The sequence below is a fragment of the Pyrgilauda ruficollis genome, unplaced genomic scaffold (genome assembly GCF_017590135.1).
Source record: "Pyrgilauda ruficollis isolate IOZ18807 unplaced genomic scaffold, ASM1759013v1 scaffold55, whole genome shotgun sequence".
NCBI lineage: Eukaryota > Metazoa > Chordata > Aves > Passeriformes > Passeridae > Pyrgilauda > Pyrgilauda ruficollis.
The window spans coordinates 9,356,417-9,373,991 of NW_024527155.1; the positions used below are offsets into that span (position 1 = coordinate 9,356,417).

The following is a 17,575-nucleotide window of genomic DNA, read 5'->3' on the forward strand; positions in this document are numbered from 1 at the left end:
GTCTTCTTGGCCAAATATTTTTTGCTTTTGTGAGAGTGATTTTTTTGCTTAGGTGCTGATCTCCACATGCTTCAGTAACTTGCCAGTATTGAGAATAAAACTGAAGGGAAAATTTAGGGAAGATAATTGTGTTAAATGAAAGCCCCCTCCTACTTGTCGTGTAGGAAGAAAGTCTCCACTCTCTTTAATATTTTTTTTTTCCATTTGCTTTACATCTTCTCTGATGCAAAGTATGTGAAACCTTTCTGAAGTGTTTAACTAATTTTCCAGTTATAGGAGGGTCTGTTACCTCAGAGCTTTGTACCTCACCTGTGAAGCCTGTTTTTCTGCTGCTAATGGAGTAGCTTCAGAGAATGGGCAAAGCCTCAGTGTATGGATGGTTGGAGTTTACTGGGCTTTCCAGCAGTGAAGGTAAGGTGGCAACTGTGACTTGCGACCTTTCAACAGAAGATCTGAGCAGAATTTGTCACCTTGACTTACAAGAAAATTACTACAGTAACTAGGAGTTAAAATTAGAGAAATGAGTCTGTGAAGAATCTCAGGTGGCTTTTTAAGAACTTTATTGCTCTCAAGTGTCTTCGGTTTAGGTTTCCCCAGGAGAAAAGTGAGTTTTCAGTGTTCGGCAAGATTCCTGTTCTTTTAAATACAGGCCTGTGTTTAAGGAGAGGATATGTGTGACAGAGGCTCTGGTGCTGAAGGACTGAAAATACTCAGTAAGTCTGGAGTAAGTCTGCTTAGGCATTTGGTTAGAAAATTCAACCCCAAATGAGCAGAAGCAAGTAAGGACTGCGAGTGGGTTGAGACATTGTTCTGCCAAGGAAGAATCAGAGTTGTCATAACAGCAGTGGTGCACTGCCATGCTGACTTGGAAATGCAAAGGCTGGAGGCTGTTTTGCTTTTGTTGCTTCTGTTGCACACTTCTGTTAGGTAGGAGAAACCTCAGCTAGTGTCTGTATGAATTACACTGGTGGTCTCTTTCGATGGCAATGGCTGTCAGTCTGGCACTGTGTATTACTTAACAAAGTGTCCTTAAAAATACCTATTATGTACAGTTTGCATTGTCTTTTGAACTTCTTGTAGCGAGTGAGAAGGACAGGAAGGTGCAAATGTGTATGTGAGTAGTACTGGGAGAGCCACAATTAGAGCTAGCCAGTCACTGATTTCTTGGGCTGTGAAAGAAAATTGAACATTGTTGTTACAGAGAAAATATGTTCAGGTTGTCCTTGTATTCCAAAGATGTCTTGTGCTGCTTGTTTTTTCTTACCAAGATTTGATAGCTGCTTGGCGGAAGTCTTGGCATTGCTTGGCACCAGCAATTCTCTGCTCATCAACTTGAAAAAAATGACTGCTGAAACTCAGAAATGCACATTTTTGAGCTGCACTGTTTTCATCATTACCAAGTCAATACAGTTTGATTTTTCTTACTTCTTTCTTTCCAGGGATTTGGGGAAAACCAGAAAAGCTTTCATAAAGTCTGATATCTTCCTTTTAATTCTCATTAATCAAATACAGTCTCCAGCAGTAAAAACATGATGTGGGACTCACTATGCTAAATTTACACCCTGCAATTTTCAAACATTAGTTGCCACTAAATTGGCAGAGGGACTGGAACCAAATATACCTGCTTTGCAATTATATCTGCTGGGTTGGTATTTATGGAAATAGCCAACCAGGCCAACAAGAGTCAAAATTAAAATTAACCCTTATGGCAGCATGCTGAAACTGCTGTTCATTACTGTGTTGAGTAAGGTTCTGAAGAACCTCTGTTCTGGCCAGCCTCTGGTGCCACTGCAGCGGTAATGCTTACTTTCCAAGAAGCTTGAAGAAAAGATTGGCAAATTTATGAGCGTAGTGCACCCTAAGTTCCAGCCTGGATTTTGTGTGGAAACAAATGTATCCTGCCTTGGAGCCAAGTTGTGTGCACTTTGTGAATCAAAAGTTTATTACTGACTATGTAGAATCCATGTCTTTTGTCTATGCATTTTGAGTTCTCTGGCTTACTGAGATATTAAGATTTTTATTTTGTTGAAAATTTTCATGAGATTCCTGAGGTCTTGTGTGTTTCTTCTGATCCCCGTGTGTGCGGCTCTGTAGGTGATTCCCCAGCTCATGGGTTTGCTGTGCAGCCCTCACAGCGTTTGTCAGTTTTGCGCACTCTGCCTGGACATGTCTTCACCCCAGCTTCTACAGAAGGTAGCATACAGAAATATGATGGGTGCCAGAAGGAATGTGGACTTTTCAGTTTGTTTAGCCAAGAAAAAGATGTGTGGTGTTATAGCGTTGGGTTTTAGAGATCTGAGTTTTGATTTGGCTCAGTGAAGAATACCTGATAGAAAAAAATGTTGAATGAAGCCTTAAGAGGCAAGAATGGTTTGGTAGTTAACCAGAAAGGTATTCATTTTTGTTAGCTGAGTTTGTGCCCGGGATTGACTCATCTGAATGAAACACATCCAGGTTTGGAAGCTGCAAGAGGGCTCAAGTGAGACACCCAACATTTTTGGATTAGGGGCTGAAATATGTAATCTTTCTTAACTGGAGCCTAGTGGGAAGCTTTTTTCTTAGACTTTTTGTGTCATAGGCACTTTGAGTAGGGTAGATAGGATATTTTTTTCTTTTGGGACCAGGCTAAGTATCTAAAAAGCAGATGCCACTTTTTTTTTTTTTTTTTTGAGAAATTTTTCAGAGGATTGTAGGAAATAAAGGAAACAGAACTGTCAGGAAGCAAAAAGTGGAAAAAGGAAGAAAGTTAGTACACCACACACACTGAATCTTGGTCTTTTTGTTTAGTGGCCCTTTCCAGAGTCACTTATCTATAGTTGCATCCACTGCCCCCAGGGAAAGTTCATTTTTTCTCACGCTCTTGTGAAAAGCTTTTCTCCTTTTTGCTGAATCTTTCTCTGTCTACCTTCATTCCAGTAGTCTTCACTCTTTGCTGTGCTGTTAAATACAGCAACTGTTGAAAGAGCCAAACTCCAAGATTACCTATGTTGCAGTGAACCCTCTGATTTCACTGCTAGCTCAAAAGCAGTTTGGGGTATGTGGTGTGTGGAATGGTATCTTGCTGTGGCAGTATTTGCTGGAAAGAATCAGTCACCAGTGCCTTGCAGGAAGATTGCACAGCTCCACTGTTCTCCTCATGTTAATATCCTGTCGTGTGGAGGCGCTCTGTACATTCCTCTACAAGGAAACAACATCACTGCTCTTGGCTATGGCTTCTGGTACAATAAGTGAAAGACATAAGGTGAAACTAAACTCCAGTGAAAAGAGTGAGACCCTCACTTCAGTATAATCCCTGCCATATATCTGCCTAACAGCACATTTCCTATTGACAAAATGCAAATCATACTTATTTTTCTGGTTTTGATTTGCTTACAGAAAGCATCAGCAGTCTAATCCATGCAGCAAACACCAAGTAACTTTATCTTCTGGATAAATTTTTATTATAGCTGTATAAAGCACATCATAGAGCTCAGTCTGAATGGGAGAAAATCATACTTTAAGTAAGTGGTTATAAAAGCTGTTATTTCTCACTTGAAATTATTATTTTTTAGGTCTCTGGTAGTGATTTTCAACTTCAAATAAATAACCATTACTTGCATACGTCTGTCATTCCTGAGCCCCATCTTCTGCCCTCACTTAACTCTCTTTGAATTACCTAGTAGAGGACATGTGATCAGAGGTAGAGGAAAAGGGCAAATACACAGTCTTCTATAAAATTAAACCTCTCAACTCTAAAGTAATGGCAAAATCTCTTCAAGTGCACCTGGAGCGTGATATTTGAAGAGGCTTTTGTCCTGTGGTTAAATTAGACCAGTGTGTTAGCAGGGGCCTCCAGAATACTGTGAGAGTGGTGAGAGCTCCTGGACTGCCTGAAGGGTGTTGCTGTGGCTGCCCCATGGCTTGTCATGGTTTCATATATATAGGGTAGCTGATTATAACCAAGCCTGGTGGTGCTCTGAAATCAAAGCTCTGTTTTGGCTTGTTTTGTTAAAATTGTTTTTTTCTAACATGGTCCAGTTCTGCATTCTGCAGCTGGTGAGCAATGAGTTGCCTTTCTCCTTAAAGGTTCAGGAGGTTCACTTCGCATCATTTTTTGTCACCCAGCACACATGGTCTTCATGTATGCTCTCTTTTCAGTCTCACTCTTACCTCTTTGTTGGATTTGCACGTATATGAAGAGGTTATAATCTAGTTCCAGGTGATGCTTCTGTTTAGGAATACTATCCCATCTTCACTGTCTGTGTGTTATCACTACCACCTAGTACAGTCTGTACCTTTTCTTATGCTATTGCCTTTCCTTGACTCTGATTGTCTTCTGGTAGTTCTTCTAATTTTAACTGTTGATTCAGTGTATTTAGAAAAGTGTTCTTGTCCCTCTTCAGGAGCCTCAGGAGAGAGGTTTCTGGTCTCCTTGTTTTCTTTTCTTAGGGCAAGACTTCAAAGCAGGAGCTGAGTTGCATTCCTAGGGTAGGGAAGTCTGCAGATCTCTCTTGTCTAGATGAAAATCATGGTTATCTGTCATCAATCTCCTCACACCTGGAAATTAGCTCAGTGTTGTTGAGTGAAGGGTTATGAGTTTTTTCTTTATTGTTAAGGACAGTGTTGATGTTTTGTTTTGTTGCTCTGTCCTGCATCCTGGCCTTCCTTGGGCTTGGTTCCTCTGTGGAGCCTCACACGCATCTGTCTCTTCAGGCTCTTTTTGAGGTGTGACCTTTTCATGCAGTGTCAGAGCCCAAGTTTTCCCCTCAGCACGAGTAGCACAGCTTATCTTCCCCTCCTGATATGCTGTCGCATCCTAAATGCAAACTCTGCAGAGGGGAAGGTCCCTCTGCCAATCTCTATCATCAGAAAGATAATTACCGCAACTTCATCTTGGTTTGCCTTGTCCACCATTATTCCACAGTGAGTTTGCTTTCAGAGCCCTGCACTTTTTGTCTCTAGCACACCTTTGGAATTGTCAGTGACCAGTGCTGAGGGATACACTTGGAGCAGGTACTGGGTGTGCAGCTGCAGTGAGAGCTGCAGGTTGTGCCCTGTGTAGGAGAAATGTTGGGAGCCCCAGACAAGGAAGGGGCTGTGACCTGGTGCTGACCCTTTGCCCAGCAAAAGGCACAGGGACCTGTGGCACTGGCCAGGTGACCAGACACTGGGACACAGCAGGAGCCAAGGGCTCAGTAGGAAGACCCCAGACTATTGGCAGCACAGACTGAGGGTATGAAAGGACAGGAATTCCTTTGTTCAGGCTCCCTCTCCAGAGGCACCAGCTCAAGCTGGTTGTGTTTTATGCACCACGATTAAATTACTTAAAGGAACCAGAGATTTGAGAGTGCATTATGGGAAAACAGGGTTGTGGTAAGGAAACCTTGTCTGATGGTGTGAGTGGGGAGTGTGCAGAGTCAAGTGCACCCATTAGGTCACTGGAGCCACCTACTGTGTAAAGGTTTCAGTTCCAGCAGAGACCGTGTCTGGTAGTAGGAGTGTGACTGCCAGAGTGACTCCTGTGACACCAGTAAATGTCAGTGTGGGAAATCAGCCTTCACCATTTACACATTTGCTGGGACACAGAATGGCATGTTTGGTTCTGACAGGCACTTTCCTTGCTGGAGAAGACTGATATACAGCTACCAAGAAGAAATTAGTCCTCTTGGAAACTTTGCTGCTTAAAGAAGCAATTGTGGCATAGTTGTTAAAGATAAGCAACTTCGTAAGACTAAGTGGTGTCTATTGCAGTTGAAAATGGCAGAGGTATTTATTTTAGGTTACCTGACGTAGCCTGAGAAAAGGCTACAATTGTTGTTGTGTTCTTAATCTGGAGGGGGCGTGCATGTTTCTTTCACTCTCTTTTGTGAGGGCATAATCTCTTGAAACTTTGTGGTGGGTTTATTCAGGCAGCACTGAGAACTACAGGCTCTAGGTTAACTTATTTTTAAAGCTTGCTGCTCACCTGTGGTGGAGTAAGAGGAAGACAGGAATTTATGATGAGGGTTAAAGAAAGCTGGGGCTATCTGCTGTGATTTAAATCGGCTTGAACTGTTGAGGACATGCACCTTTAGCTAATCAGCTGTGTACAGAAAGCAGCATAGAAAAGTTTGACCTTGTGTTTCTGTCACTGAGCAGCAATACCGTCCATACTATCCTCATTGCGTGGGCTTGGACTTTGTGGGCTCTCTGTAGGTGCAGAGTTTGTAATTTTCTATGGTTGGGTTTTTTTCCTTGCTGGCTGAAACATTCTTTTGCCTACCAGTTAACGATATCAGTTTGTTGGTTTGTTTTTCCAGTAACATGTAGCTCTTGCTTAAACTGCATTCACTTGCAAAGTTTGATTCTATGTCTGATCTGTGTGCTGAGACATAAGACTACAGAAATATTAAATATGGTTAGAAGTGCTGAGCAGCTACTCACTGAAGAAGAGGAAAGATAATAGTTTGCTGAAGCACTCTTTCTCCCCTTCTGTTTTTGTACTGCTGCATATTTGGGCATTGTTTTTGTTTTCTGTGATGTAAAGGAGGGAGGAGTGTGTCCAGTATCAGCTACCAATTCCAAAGGACTTCGGTGGTTTTTATGCCTATAAGTTAGAGTGTACTTTAACCATTGCCGTAGTAAAATGTTCCTAGAGCAACTGACATTATGGAGTTGCCTTTTTTTTTTTTTTTTTCCAGAGAATTAACACTTTTACAGCCTCACAAGTTAACTTTTGCCAGTCCTTGTGATTACTTCTCATTGGAGCAGCACTTTAAGTGATTGCCATGTGACATAACAGAACAGCTTGAAGTACCATTTGCCTATGAAGAAATAATCTAATAGTGAATTCAGTTGTTTTCTCCAGACAAAACAACTGTGGGATTTTTCTTACATCGTGTGTAAGGCCTAGATGACTTTGTCCAGATAGTAAGGCTGAACATCCCAGAATTTGCACAGCTAGCCATCTTCTCTGAAGTTCCCAAAATGCAGGTAATTCAGTACATGCTTTAAGCAAGAAAATGTGGTTAACAGCAGCCTTTTATGATCTCTTGCATCTGCACACTGCAAAAAAAGTCCTTGCAGAAACAAGTCTCAAAAGGCAATTAAAAGCTTTTGATCTTTGAAAGCTAATGTTCTAATTCTGATTGGGAAAATTAAACTTAGTTGTGGTAGGTAGGTTTTTATTGGCATAGAATGTCATGTGAGGAAATTTAAACCTAGCCCCTCCCAATTGTTAGAAAAAAAACAGAATGCCCTTAGTGCTTCCTGTTAAATGGAAGGGGTTTTTAAATCACTTCTGTTGCTCTTCTGTTACTCCTTTAAATTTTATGCTGAATGAATCAGACTCAGTCTTGCTGCTGTCACATTTCAGGCATGATCTCAGTATTTTCTGGGCAGGATGTTGAGCTTGGCCTGTTTTTTGGGAAATTGCAGTAGTGTGATGGATACATGAGCTTATTATCTACTTGTTTACTTCTACTTCCCATTTAATTTCTTATAGGCACATCTGTTTGATACGAAAACTGATGCCAAGTAATTACAAGTGTATTATTAAATGAAAGACAGGAATAATGAAATCTCAATTCTCTCCTAAGATCTATTGTAGGTTTTCTGCATAACTGTGCATAAATCCTTTAGTCTTTTGTTTTTGTGGAGACAAAAATAATGTTTTCCTCAGGATGTTGTAGCAACATGCCATAGAATCATAGAACATGCTGAGTTGGTGCCCTTGTTAGACTTCACATGGTTGGTGTCCTTCAAAGGTATTAAAAATAAAATGTTTTTTATCTTTGCTGCTTCTTTAAGGAAGCAGTGGGGGTAGCTCTGACTTGGATAAGAGCAGCATAAAATCTCCATTTGACCTTCTTGCTGGGGAATGCTTGTCTTTCAAGGTGCACCAAGTTCAGTAATCTAAACTTTCTTCCTCCTTATTTATTTCTACTTCCTTTTTCTATTTAAACATGTGTAGTTTGGAGCTGTGTTCACTCTGCACCGTTAGTGGCCCACAGCCTGTTTCCCTTCCATCATGGTAAGTGTGCCGAGAGCCTGCAGACCTGGGAGATACATTTTTGGTGTGTACTCAAGCAGCTGCACTGCTGCTGAGACAAGCAAATGGGGAAGCTTCAGTGAAATGTCCAGTCCTCCAAATATAGAATCCAGCCGTGAAGGGTGCAGGATTAAAGTAAGCCTGTTCACCTCTGCTCACTTCTGCACATGTTGTTACAAGGAAAAAGCAAATGGTTGTTTAATAGGGAATGGTTTAGAAGATTATATTTCATTAAGGTGCTTCCATGGCTAAGTGCTGAAATGCAGCCACCTGCTACAGGGAATGTGTCAGTTGCTTCAGCTAATGCTGTAAGATATTTAAAAGAAGATAGTCTGTTCTGTGCATATTGTGTTATTTATGGTGGGGACCATGATGGGTTAAGTGATCTCCAGTTCAACAAAGTCAGGTTTTGCAGTGAGGAATTAATGGGTGAATGATGGGCATTGGATAGTAGTCAGTGTTCCTTGCCACAGTAGTTTTTCTCTCTAAATTAAAATAAACTATCTGTTTTAGTGCTCTGAGAGGGATGGTTTTCCCACTGTCTTTGACTTGTCTCAGTAATATTTAGTGTTTAATTTGAAGTTAACATAGGAGTTTCTGGTCTTTTGGCTAAGACTGATCCATGGTAAATCTTGAAAATGCCAGATACCAAATATACCACATCTCATGGAAAACTGAAGGAGGGGAAGTTGAACCTGATCAATGAGCAGTTCCTTGAGTAATTACTAATTACTAATAGCTTCAGTGCTTTAGTGAAAAAACATTTTTGAGCACTTGTATTGCAGTGGGACTGTCAATCTCCCTTTACAAATAACCCTCATAACTTCTAATATAGCATGAGCACTGTAATCATCAGGCAGTTTAAAGGAGGATAGGGAAGGATAGGGATTAAAACTGTTCTGGGGGATTTAAGTTGTCAGATAATTAGTGACAGGTGTCCTTCACTTGTGGCATATGGCTTAGGTGTTGTCAGGGGTTTCGCTGCAGAGCAAGAGAGTGCTTGTCTTACTCTTTGCTTCCTAGAGCCAGCCTGAATGTGCACAGGCATGCTTTTCTTCTGTTCTGGCAAGGACCTTTGCAGCAGTGCATAGGAAAGCAGATTAAACTGAAGACTGGCATTTTTGCTGATTTACATGATACACTTATGAACATTGAGCTGCAAACAACTTTTTGGGTAATACTAAAGGTGTTTATTTGGGAGATGGAAAGTAAACTTCACCATCATTGATGTATTTTCCTTACGGTTTTGGTGCTGTTAACGAGCAGTTTTTTTATATCCTATGTGCTTGAATTCAGTATGGGTGCCTTCCTCTTCAAAACCAGTGCCTTGTTTTAATTTTAACAAGGAGTGAAGTGTTATAAAGAGGTTGAACGTGTTTGTCCCACAGTCGCTCTGGGTGACTGTGTGAATCCTGACTTTCTCCCATAAGCAGAAGTTGTCTCTGCCTTCTGTTTCAGTGCAGTAAGCATTAATCCAAGTCTGCCTTAATGCCACTGGTGTTACCTTGCTGACAATATGTTTCTATTGCTAGTGAAGTCTGTGCATGCACATGTTAAACTGAAGTTTATAGGCAAAGCACTTTCTTTGTGCTCAGCTTTTGAATTCCTCCTCTGAATGAATCACCTGTATTAGTAGATCTCTGTAAAGTGGCTATGGAGTGAGTCACATGCTGCATGTGAACATAAAGAGGTATGAAAAGAAATGTCTGTCCTCTGGGGCTAAATTCACAGAAGCAACTGGGCCTGAATGTAAGCGTTTGGAAGTAGTTTTGTGTTCTCTGAGGAGTCAGATCTTCTAATAGCTTACCAATCATTTGACAGTGCTTATTTGCAGTCTTTTAAGATAACGGAGGAAGATCAAATAGTGTCTGTTCAAGTCTGCTAATATTGCTGTCTTTTCTTTATTTGTGATGTGTTTTGCTGGTGATCAGATATTGGCAGGTATTGAAGTTATGTCTTTTGGATGCCATGTTGCTGCAAATTCCATTTACTGACTTGCTGTAGTCTCTCTCCATTTGTTTTCATAACATATTGCAGATTTCAGTAGAGTTAAAACAGATTTCTGATGTGCTTAAATCAAGCCTGGTATGGATTTATACCTGGGAAGGGTTTAAGCAGAAATTAAAAATGAGTATGTAGTATAATGTGTGCATGGTGTGACAGGAAAGTATCATCAGTAACGCTTCAGCCTCACAGCTACTTAGCAGCCTGATGAAAATAATTCTCTTCACATATGTAAAACTTCAAGCAGCAATCCATTGAAAGTATCATGTGAAGATCCCATGATTCCCACAAAAGACATGCCAAAGCTTTGGTGGTGAAGAGTTCATCTTCATCCTTGGTCGTAGATCCCTTTTGCCATGAGGCTGACACTACTGACATTGTTCATGTGGGCAATGAACACATAAGTGTCCTGTATTTGTTCCTCAAAACCTCCTTGGCCGAGCTGATTGCCTGCTCTTACTGATTATACTTTCTGATACAGAGCTGTGTGATCAGTAATGATCTGTTCTGTAATGTACACAATTCTCTGGAGTGCTTTCAGGTGAAGGTAGTTTTGTGAAGGATATCCTTGACTTGCTTTCTTAATACAGTGTGAAGTGCTTGCTCAGTAGGACTTGTCATTTCATTTATTTTTCCCTGATTCTTTTTTGGGGAATATTAAATATTTAGATACCAACATTTTTGCAAGTGGCTGCTAAAACAGATTGATTTTCCTTACTCAGTCCCCTTCAGAGTGAAACACAAGTCCGTTTTTTTATATTCAGCCCAGATGGTATGCTGCTTAAAGTGAGCAATGTGTTGCAGTGAAAATGGACTACTTTCCCCTTCTTTCCTTCCTCCTTTACTTAACTGAACACATCCGTGTAGCTCCTATTTGGGTTGAATTCAAAATTAATCAAAGAGGCTGCAGGGTAAATATGTCAACTTTAGAATGCCAGCTCTGCCAGATTGAAGGAGTCTCTGCCCCTGCCAACAGACAGTGCAGCAAGTTGGCTACACAAAACCTGACATCTTTATGGGCCTTGTTGGAAAAATGGACATGATGATGTGGTTTGGTCCTTTCCATGTCTGTTCTGAGTGTGTCTGTGACACTGCTCCTCCTTGTGTGTATGCAGTCCTGCACTGGGCCGTGTGCTGAGTGGGCAGGAACATTGCATTCCTGAGGGCTGGGAGCTGAGGACCACACTGAGGATTTCTTTGAGGGTTTTTTAAAATATCCATTAGGGGAGACTTGCAAAGTGTGAGGGAAGCAGAAGGAGTAATACCATTTAAAACAGTTCCACATGTGCCATTGTTTTGATAGTTTTTTTATCCACCAATGGATTTTTTGGGCATGGAGTAATGCACGAAACAAGTTTTTAGATGTGTTGGCTGTGACTCTCAAATTGCTCTCTGTAACTTGCAACTCTCTTAGGAGCTGATGAAGGTCATGTTTTAAGAAAAGTATTGGTTGCTTTGAAACTGGATTGAGTCAGAGTTCCCATGTTCCCATTTCGCAGGAAAGGTTGGGTAGGGCTGTCTGCAAGTATCTTGATCTGCCGCTATCTTTTGTTTGTTCAGTGAAAGGGTTAATAATACATCCTTGCTTTAAAATAATATTGAGGATAAGGTTATTATATGACAAAGGAAATCCTGTAAACAACTTACTGGGTAACAAAATTTGATAACTGTTCCTGGAAAGTTGCTTCAGTCTAATAGGGTAGAAGTAAGGCATTTATTTAAAGGAACTGTTTAAAGGAATAGGGACTTGATAATGCTTTTTTAGGGAAGTTGTTTTTTGTTCGTGCTTTTTGGTTTTTGAAACTCTAAAAATTTCTAAAATTAGTTGGCTTGGTCAAAATTTTTTTCATTAAAGGAGTGTGGAGATCACGGCTGAAACTCTTCAGCAGGATAACAGCAGTAGATCTGACAGGAGCTGACCTTTGGTTATTCTGCACAGAAGGTGTTACAGTGCTTGAGATGTATCCAGTTATGTTTTCTCTTGGGAACACCAGGATGCTTCATGGGGCAAAGGCAGTTCTGTAGCTGGGACAGGTGGCTGTGAGATCTGCTGCTGGTTCTTAGCTAGCAACTTGCCCAAGTCAAGAAGAAATCTCACTTAAATATTCACAGAAGGATTTCTTATTTTAAATAGGTCCTGCTTCCATGTGGAAGATGAGGAGCAAGTTGCATGAGAAATATACGAGGTTAGATAAGAAGGTAGTGCAGAATCATGGAGAGAGATGCCACAAGGTTGGCTCCTTTCTGATGTTGCTGCCTAAATGTACTGCCTTAGTTGCTTAGGTTCTGAGAGAGCAAAAGCCTTGGTAATTTCTAGTTCTCATGTCTAGCTCTGTTTTATATCAAAGATTTATTTTTAGCCAGGTCATTTCTGTTTTGTAATATCTGAGAACTTGTAAATTCTAATGAAAGTTAAGAAAATTACGAGGAAATCTCCCAGTAGTACCATACTGACATGAAACTGCTTTTAGGGGGGCTGTGGAGAAGGGAGTTGGATTCTACTGTTGAAGCTCTTGCATGCCTTATAACTAGCTTGAGTACATAGACTGAACTTCTGCATTACAAAGAACACCGAGCTCTCTCTCTTTCCTATCTTGATCTGACAATGGCATCCTGTAATTTTGTATTACTGTGGTAGATTTTCTCCGGTTGCGGGCAGAGGTTGTGTTCGTGCATTGGGACTGGTTTGCTAATAAAAGGTTGTGTAAATGCTGAGAGCTTCACCCTGCAGCTCTTTCAGTCTGGAGATTTTCATTTGGTCCTTACTGAGCAGGTACATGTCAGTGATACAAATACTGAGCTGAATGTGTTTGATTATTGTTGTAAGAGGAAAAAACTGCCATAAACAGCATCGAAGTCCTCGCTGGTTGAACACAGGAGTGCAGAACTCAGTTAACAGTGATGCTGTAAGGTTGCACTAGCCTGGGGGTGCTGATTGACAGCCCGGTATCTGTTCAGTGTTGCATGGCAGGAGTAGCCAGGGACAAACTGTTGCCACTGCTGATTTAAAGTCAGGGACTCCGGCATGAGGCAGAGTTGGGTGTGGTGTTTCCCCAGGAGATGCTGGGAGCAGTGAGGGCCCTGCCTGCTGGGCTGGAGATGAGTCTGTAACAGTGTGGTGTAGGCTGTAACAGTGTGGAGAGCAAACCTGCTGTTTCTCTATGGGAAGAGCAGTGATCCAGGGAATGAAACTGAGCTTTGAATGACACTGCTAAAAGATATCTAATTGCCAGGTGCATGCCTGGGCATGCTTTTTGGTGGCTGTCACTCTCTTTAAGGTGCTACATACAGCATGAGAGTTACAGGTGGCTCTGGAGACCTTATTTCCACCTTTTTTTTCCTGAACTACATTGTCTTTTAACAGCTCAGGGCAAATTTCCATTAAGGCATCTGCTCTGTGCTGGCAGATTCTTGAAACATCCCCAGGAAAATCAGCCATTTGCAAGAAATAACATTTGAAAGGAAATACATTGTTTGAGACAGACATAGGTTTAAAGAGACTGCCTCCCTGAAGTGTTCCTCTGGTATCTTTTGAAATAGTGATGTGAAACTTAGCAGTTTTGCCTGTGTCATGGAATGGAGCATTGTGATACATTGTGGGAGAGGGAGGGAACAGTCTACATTTGACTGATTCAGAAGTTTCTGAAAAGCCTCATGCACTAATCATGCTATAAAAATGATTTTGGTAGATGTGTTCTCCAGAGATGCCTGTACAAAGCAGATTCCTCCCTGGGGCTTCAGGAATGAGCTAGGAAAAAGGTCTTACCTGAAACTTCTTATGCTGGCATTTGTGATCTGCTCTGTGCCCTGTGCAGCACTGAACAATGAGGCACTCACCATGTTGTGTTCATAATAGTTTTCCTTGCTATTGGTGCTCAGGGCTTACCATGAGAGAAAGGAGTTGAACTCCAAGAGCAACAGGAAGCAAGATGGTGTAGGGATGGGCAGTGGAGGGAACCAACTACAGCTCTGCCATTCCTCCAGAGTTCCAAAAATAATGTGGTTATCCTCAAAATAGATAAATGATAGGTAAGTGGTTAAGCTTAGTGTCAGCTTAGCTTGTTCTTCCTGCTTCTGACCCATGAAGGTATGCAGGTTGGCAGGGGGACGTGTTTTTGTGACGTCCTTACCTGGGAAGGTTTGTATTTCTAGGGTTTTTACCTAGTCAAGTGTATGTTGCCTGGAATATGACAGGAAGACAAGGGGAAAATATTATTTTTCTGCTTTGTCTTGCAACTTCCCCCCAGTTCTGTCACAGGTCATGCCATTTTGATGCTTATTAAAGCCATTGATTGTCATTATCCTTCCTTCACTGAAGTTCATTCATGTTTCTGTGATATCTGCATTCCAAAAGACGATGCACAAAGTGAGAAAAACAGTAGACTAAAATGGCTGACTAGTGCTGTGTCTAACTTGACAGCAGATCTGTAGGTTTTTCTTTCACTGTTCTCTTGATCTCCAGTATCCTGCTACTGTGCCCCCCTTCACCTAGCAGACTCAGTGTGCCAGCTTAGTAGCCTGTGGACAAGTTGTGCCAGGGGACTGTATTGACACCAAGAAGCTCAATTCTAACTTTGACCAGAAACACTGTATTTAAAACTTAATTGACTGTCTAGTATGAATTAGTCAGTGTGTTACCTTGCGCATAGCCCTTGGCTAATAACAGCAACAACAAAATATTCTGCAAGCTAAGTACTAGCCTGACAAAACCATGGGAGGATAGAGCTGAGCTCATGTAGCCTCATCATTTTTACTTCTATTTAGAATGACCCTCTGAAGAAGAGAATTTTTTTTAAACAAACATTGCTTTGACCAGCATAGAGGCTGCATGTGTGTTCCTAGAAAGAAAATAGCAAGAGGAAATTGGCGAAATAGTGTGTGAGAATGGAGAACAGATAAAATGAGAATTTAAGAAAAAGAAAGTGCTACCAAGTACCAGGCGCAGGATACTGATAGGATAATGACAAAATAACCAGGATCAGGGTCCATTTGTTTACTCTTCTTTCAACCACTGATAAACAGCTGGCTCAGTGACAGCTTTTGCTGCCTTTGTTAAATCCTCGATGAACTTACCTCTCTCTCATTTGCCGCAGACAGCCAACTGTTGCCTGGGAATAACTTCACGAATGAATGCAACATTCCTGGAAACTTCATGTGCAGTAATGGACGCTGTATCCCAGGGGCCTGGCAGTGTGATGGGCTGCCAGACTGCTTTGATGACAGTGATGAGAAGGAATGCCGTAAGTGACCATTGCTGTGAACTTATAATGATTTTTATCACAGGGCTTGGGTAACTGGTGTTACTGCTGTGTTCTGTGTTAGAGAAGGAACAAAGCTGCTGCCATTTTCCTCATTTAGATCTTGTTGGAAAAAACACGTAGGCTTTAATGTTTCAGGTCTTTAATGTTCTTCAATGTCCCGTTTTAATACAGCACTTGGGGAGGTACCTGAGCTGATGGATAAATTGAGATGGACTTGACATACAATTCTTCCATGATGCTCTGTGATTTTTAGGGATCTTGTATGTACTGCTTCTGCACACTGGTGTAGTGCTGTAAATTGACCTTCACTACCATCAAACCTAGTTCCTTCCATTTCAAAATTGTTGACTGTATCCTGTGATTTTTGTTCCCTCCAATCAAAATGCCATTCTTAACTCTATGAACTTTAACTTTCTAAAAAGTAGGCTGAATTAATTTGCTGATTGGTGTTTATTAAGTTTTCTAAAGAACTTCTAGTTCTAGAGAGCTAAATAAGTCTGATCTGCTTCTCGTCTGTGATTTCATCTTTTTCTTAGCATTAAGCAAGATTTAATGTTACTCAGCCACAACATGAAACTTTCCAGCCTACTTGTGTTAACCAGACAGCAAAATTATGTTGTAGCGTAATGCTGTGATTTGAAATCCACTTGAGAGTGAAAAAAATAAAATTTCATGTGATTCTAGAGCAACTGAGAAATTTCTGAGACATTACTTGTTTTCGTGTAGCAAATGTGGTTTCTCTATGTGTATACTTTACAGAGGTTTTCATTACACTTAAACTGAATTTATAAGAAGCTTACCTTTCCCAGGACATTTCCAAGACAGCATTAGCTTTGCTGATAGAGCAGAAGGAAAAAATAATAGCTTCTTTCAAATTACCTGACTAGAAATACTTGAGTTGTTAAATGCTATTGCTTTTTTAAACTTGATTCCTCTTCTTTTAACCCCAGTAATCCATCCTTTTTAAATAATGGGGCTTTAATACCTGTGCTGTGTAAATCTCCATATATAGTTTTGCCTTAGGCCAGTGAGCTTTGCTCACTTTCTAAAGAATTAAAACTGTCTGTATGAAGTATCTAATGCTTTGCAGTCTCTGTAAGGCGTCAGGCTTGTGTTGAAACATTGAAGACAGATTAATTTAGTTTGTTTTTCACACTTAAAAGTTGACATTAAAGGATAGGCCTGTTGCAAGGATTGATCAGTGTCATGCATATCTGTTTAAACCCTAGCAGAAATTATATTAGTGGGAGCTTTGGCAAGAGTAAAAATACCTAAAGTTCAACCTGTACCTTTCAGTGAGATGTTCCTGATGACAATAGCTGTGTGACTCAGGTTCCTCATTACTTGGCTCCTGAACAGACTGCTGGCATGACTTTTGGTGTGCTGCTTCTACTTTTTAAAACAAGCTGAATGACAGTACTTCTTTGTATTTATAGGATACACACCAGGAGTTTTTGTGTCTCTAAGAATGTTGTCATTGTCTGCCTTGTATAAATTTTTTCATTTGATACAATTAGATGATGTTTATGAAGATTTTCTTCATGAAGGCTGGACTGGGTATTTACTCAGGAATCAGTAAAAAGAAAATATGCTTTGTGACTTTCTGTTCAAAAATTTCCTTACCAAAATCAGTTTGGTCTGGTGAATTGCAGACAGTAATAAACATAGTAATTGACAATAAAATATAAATAGCTATAAAATGGCAGTTCATAAAAGCTGTTCTTGTCACCACAGACTCAAATAAACCTCAGTGATGTAGGCTGTGCTGCAGCTCTGAATTTTAAGTTGCTGCAGAGCTGTCCTTCCTGGCTTTTTTTTCCAGATACTTTTATCTGGCTTGATTGGCTGACAGTTTCCTGGATGAGCATCCTTTTGATCCTGCACAAATTGATGGAGATAATTAGACTGTTCTTTCCTCTTGCCATACATCTATCTGCTATTGGATCACCCTCACAAATGTAAAACTAGCATACAAAAGAGGCTTGCAGGGAGAGCAATCGATGAATCCTGTGCTGGCCTGCTATTAACAGGTCAGATAAGCCAAAACAGAATGGAGATAGTGCTCATTTGAATCTCCCCATTTGTAGTGTTTCCAACCAGTCTTTTACATGATAAAGTAATCAGAAATTGGATGGGCTTATGCAGACCAAATCTGGTGTTAGGTTTGTTCCTAGCTCAGAGATAAGGCATTGAAAAGCAGACTTATAGGTATATATTTTTTTTCTTCTCATCATTTTAGTCTACAGTTCGTTACTTTCCTTCCATCAGAACAGGGCTTTACTTCCTAAAACTTACCTTGCAG

At 40.7% G+C, this 17,575-nt stretch overlaps 1 protein-coding gene across 2 annotated transcripts in view; it reads left to right on the forward strand.

The window, feature by feature from the left end:
* Nucleotides 1-17,575, forward strand: part of LDLRAD3 (low density lipoprotein receptor class A domain containing 3) — a 104,072-nt gene that overhangs the window by 19,062 nt on the left and 67,435 nt on the right. For both annotated transcript variants that reach the window (XM_041481310.1, XM_041481311.1), the window contains exon 2: nt 15,106-15,252. In XM_041481310.1, the coding sequence (XP_041337244.1) occupies nt 15,106-15,252 (147 nt within the window). The remainder of the gene's footprint in view (nt 1-15,105; nt 15,253-17,575) is intronic.